At 40.1% G+C, this 4,948-nt stretch overlaps 1 protein-coding gene across 1 annotated transcript in view; it reads right to left on the bottom strand.

The window, feature by feature from the left end:
• Positions 1–235: 235 nt before the first annotated feature.
• The window catches only part of pde3b (phosphodiesterase 3B), a 72,820-nt gene continuing 68,107 nt past the window's right edge, over positions 236–4,948 (bottom strand). Inside the window, exons 15-16 of the mRNA XM_038283883.1 lie at positions 3,344–3,596; positions 236–3,029 (exon numbers count right to left, since the gene is read on the bottom strand). Of these exons, the coding sequence (XP_038139811.1) occupies positions 2,827–3,029; positions 3,344–3,596 (456 nt within the window). The 3' untranslated portion in view covers positions 236–2,826. The remainder of the gene's footprint in view (positions 3,030–3,343; positions 3,597–4,948) is intronic.

Raw genomic sequence — 4,948 nt, 5'->3', positions numbered from 1 at the left:
CTGCTTAGAACTTATTTCATCTTTCAAATCACAAAGAAGATATCCAAAACCTGTTGAAGGGGAGCATATGAACTGAAAATGGATATGTGGGTGCAATGCAGTGGTTTCTGGTTACACCTTTTGTTTTTGACGTGGTGTGGAAGAAAAAAAAAACAAATTAACAGTGTATAGTGTGGTTGCACAGACACAAAAATGCCCTTAAACATACAAAGGAAAAAAACATCAATGAGAACAGTTGATACTTTAGGGATGGTGTTTTATGGCATCTATAAATAACAACAAAAATAGGCTGTCCCACATTTAAGATATGGGTGAATGGTTACATTAGACAAACGTAGGTATACGGATGCTCTATAAGCGTAACAACTGTTCATAGATGTAATCATGGCACAATCACGTAGGACTCTGTGGTTTGAAAGACTGCACACTGAAAAGCCAACAACCATTTATGACTTAATGAGCCAGAATGTCAGGTCAGGAGCTACAATGGCTTTATGATCCAGCTCTGGTCCACATGGGAAAAAATAAAGATAGTCTAGCCAGAAATCTTGCCTTCATCCCTACCACTTGGATTCGAATCGAATGTGCTGCTCTTGCACGAACGGCAGCCGGGAGAAAAGTTAAAGATCAGCACATCACAGCCCACAAAAAAACAGAAGGCAGGTAATGTTTGGCACTGGTTGGATCAAGTGATTGAACAGTGTGAGAGCTAATGGAGAGGACAAGAGTGGTTATGGTTGAGTACAGGGAGGAAATATTGAGGCTAGAAGTAAGTGGAAAGTAAAATCTCCCCCCTTGCACAGTTTGACATCTGGAAAAAGAAAAACACTCTGGAAACACAAGGACGTCATAATTACATGATGCACATGTCAGCTGTGTGTAGAAAACAGATGCATTCATTTGATTATTTCAAAAATATATATTTATATGCACATACTCTTTTGTACAGTGGCTGAACACTTGTTTGGTATTAAAATGTGCACAACAGTATTTATTTTCTGTCATTAAATATTACTCAGCATACACCGCTTGTTTAACATTTTCTGCAGGGATTATGAGTTAATAAGGTGATAAAAGACCAACCTAAAGTAACAATTCTGCCTTCCCTTTGATAAAATATCTTAAGTGGAATGCCAAGAGTTGAGACAGAAATAAAAAATACAAATGGAGAACTATAATGTCTTGAACTTGTCTTGTGACAACTCACACTATATATGCGTGTGTATATAAACAAAACCAAAGAGAAATAAAACCCGGCATCCCTTCTTCACACACTGACTGAGTGGTGGGTTTGAATAGAAGTCTCTAAAAAGAGGAACAACTATTAGTTTTTTTTAAAAACCTGCTAACCTCTTTAATGTCAAAATAGAAGCAAACATATTACTTGAAAACTGCAGAATTGATGTTGCTGCAGAAAAGATATTTGCAGTCTATTAACAATCGGGATTAACTTTCTTCAGTGAGGTTGTAAAAGGATTTTGCAAACAGTGTATAAATTATACCAAGAGAATGCACATAAGGCATGTCTCTACCAGAGAATATTCCATCTGCTTCAATTTCTTTGTGGTCAAGTTGTTCATTAAGAGATTTCAGACTACTTCAATCACCCGATTTTTTAAATTTCTTTAGTTTTTAAAGTGTATTTCATAAGAATGACAAAACATTCTTGCAAAAATAATAAATCAACTCTGCATGAATCCTGAGTAACCTTTAAAAAAATACTTCTAATCAAAAAAATAAAAGGAACATGTAGAATCCGTTCATTGAATCAGCACTCCTGATCTGAATGCAACACATCAAACACTAGAGGACATTTTACTGATCTCAAATCAAACATTGCTAAAATGACACACAAAGACACACTAAAATGTTTTAAAAATGTGCTCTCTTTCTCCCTGCTCATTCTCTCTGTCACATTCTGGTCAGAAATAGTCAACATTCAAAACAAACCAAAGAACAGAGAGTTAAAGGGGGGTGAGGGTATTAGGGTGGTACACTTGAATAAAAGCATCAAAAACGATGCAGATATAATGCTATTAATCAGTCAACATTTTTATAACGTCTCTGTGACTGAGTCTGATACAGTGTTTCGTGTCACCAGCAAGGAGAGGAAACTTTTCAAGCCAAAACTCTAGGCCAACATGGACTTAGTAAATTTTCAAACAGGCACAGTAGCTTATATATATATATATATATATATATATATATATATATTTATTAAAATATACTTGACACTGAGGCTGAAACATTTTCAGTCTCTTGTCTTTCCATAGTTGGACTGTTCACTTTGGTAAGGGCTGAGGATACCACCTACTTTAGTACTTTTCCTCTACCTTTCATTTTATCTATAAATAAACAGGAACTATTTTGTACCTAAAGGAGGTGTTAAGTGTTAAGCGCTTTGCATTCAAGGCAGCAACACAGCCAATTCACCATGGAGGAAAAGTCGATGCTGGACCCCCCCCTCCACAGTCTCTTCTGCACCTTTATCCTTGGTCCTGGTGCTTTAATGTCTATTTGCACTTGACTCTCCATGGGATGAAAGTGCATAGGGGTTGGGCCCCTACCGTTGCAGTAAGGATCCGCTCACAGTAGTAAGGCCTTTTTGATTCTGAAAACGAGGAGACTGCTTTAATATCTAAGTGTCTGCACAGTGAATCTTTTAATGTGTATGTTCAGGATAGAGCAGGAACAAAGTATATTTGATGTGCATTTATTGACTGTCAGTCTTTGTGTCAATAAAAGGCAGATGGTTGAAGAACGTCCTTCCACAGCTTCTCCTTTTCTTTTTTGTGCAGCTCTCGGCACATTAACTTTGCCCCCCCGTTACTGACGCTCCTCCCCCTCCTCCTCCTCCTGGATAACCTGGATGTCATCTGATGTAGAGGTGGGTAAGCATTCTGGCTGCATCTGTTTGCCAAGCTCTTTACTCTTGTCCTCCTCCTCAATGATCTTCTTCCAAACCTTGTGATTCTCTGACAGGTGCTGCATGATGCAGCTGAACAACCTTCGCCGACCTTTTGTCCTTCCTAAAATTGGAGAAAATTAGTTTATCCAAGCTGCTGTGAATAAATGTATTTATTTGTGACTTACAAGTTCCTGAGTGACTTCATGCAATTATAAGACAGACTGAAGTCTAGATCTTTATAAAATTAGCTTATCCTTTTTTTACTGCGAACCGTCATAGCTATATACTTTTTAGAATATTTATATTAAGGGGTTCCACTAAGCAGATGGACAATCATCCTAACATCCCCATATCTAATGTTGGAAAGTAGGACACAGCTCGCTCTCAAGGAACTTAAAATTATCATAAAAAAGGGATGCAACTTTAAAATCGAACCTGTTCCCAGATCAACTTCTAGATCATCCTCTTCATCTGCTTCTTCATCTGTGTCTTCCTGTGCTTCATCATCATCTTCATCTGAATCTGATCCATTAACCCAGTGGCCAGGAAGCAGACCGGCAGCATCGTAGGAATTACATAGTGGTCCTACAATATGGGTGATGAAGGACTCCTGCAGCTTGGCCAGCTGTGGTGCAGAGCGGTCCATAAAGGGGCTGATGGGTAATCCCAATTTTGCCTCTTCATCTCCCTGCAGATAACAAAAATCTTCAGTGAGAAACATTTAAATGAGCCGCTGGATGACTAATTCAATCTGGTGTAAAAGGTTTACTGCAGTCGGAGTTGAGGTTTCCCTTAAGACATTTTTAAATGACGGTCATGGGTGATGGTGCTTTTCACACCATATGCATTTGGAGTATCTGGGACGTCCAGTGTACATTAAAAATGTCTACAGTGGAAGTGTGTCAAGAGGTGTCAAGAGGTCCTGCAGAGGGTTTTGAACGTTCAAGTGTTGAGCATGTCCAAAGCCGTAGCTATCGTATTAGGGAATTTGAACTTAACCAGCTGAATGCAGCAAGTCAACCAATCAGTGAAGCTGATCCAGGAGCTGCTGTAGCTAACAGACTGTCAGCATAAAATTGGGGTAAACTAATATTTTTTACTGATCTTGGGTGAGAAAGTTTAATACTAACTTAATGTAAAATAGTCATAACTGCCCTATTCAATTTCAGCTGCTACAGACAGCAGTGTGAAATTTAAACAGCCTGGCTGGTTTGAGGGAGCCATCAGTGGGATTTCCAGCACTGTTGCTCACAGATATGCGGGGGGTCTCGGTTGCTTCGCACTTGGCTACAAACCGCCTCAGTTCATGTCGTAGGTCTTGGCAGGAAAGAGCCAGCTGAACCACGTCAACTGCGAAAAGCAGATGACTGGTTTTTGCAGCACTGATCCCCAAAGCAGACCCCCTCAGTCTTTAGCCGTGCCTAGAAATCCTGCCCATAAATGTTATGAATGGGCCAATGATCGAGGCCAGCCCTGTTGAAGTCCAACACACACCGGGAACAGGTCTGACTTAATGCCAGTAATGTGGACCAGACTCCTTCTCTGCTTGTACAACTAGATGGCCCCTTGAAAAGGGTCCCAAACTCCTCATCCCGGACAGCCCCCCACAGGGCACCACGAGGGACACGGTTGAATGCCAAGTCAACAACACTTGGTTCAAGCTGCTGGCATGGGGTATATGCCCTTTAGTACAAATTTCAGGGCTTCAAAACAACAGACCATGCTGTCCTGGTGTATCTGGTGGCAAATTTGACTCAAAACATCTTAATATTCTATCATGAACACAACAGTGAGTTAATAGCAGTCCAGAGGCATCAAAGGCCACAAAATTGCAAGACAAAAAAAAAGAGATCTCACTACTGGATTTCGCAACAAAACTGTGGATGCTATCAAGTTAACCCATTTAGGCCGGGAAAGCATTACCGCATTTCTACCATTCAAGCCGGGGGCGCTGTTGCGTAATTCTACCATTGACGCCGGGAGAGCATATAAGTCAAGCAAGAAGAAAGAAGTTTTTTTCAAGCAAACATGGAGGAGTTT

The sequence above is a fragment of the Cyprinodon tularosa genome, unplaced genomic scaffold (assembly GCF_016077235.1).
Source record: "Cyprinodon tularosa strain WSP-4 unplaced genomic scaffold, ASM1607723v1 ctg197, whole genome shotgun sequence".
Taxonomy (NCBI): Eukaryota; Metazoa; Chordata; class Actinopteri; order Cyprinodontiformes; family Cyprinodontidae; genus Cyprinodon; species Cyprinodon tularosa.
Note: the sequence above shows the minus strand (reverse complement) of the source record. Positions and strands in the feature narration are given on the sequence as shown.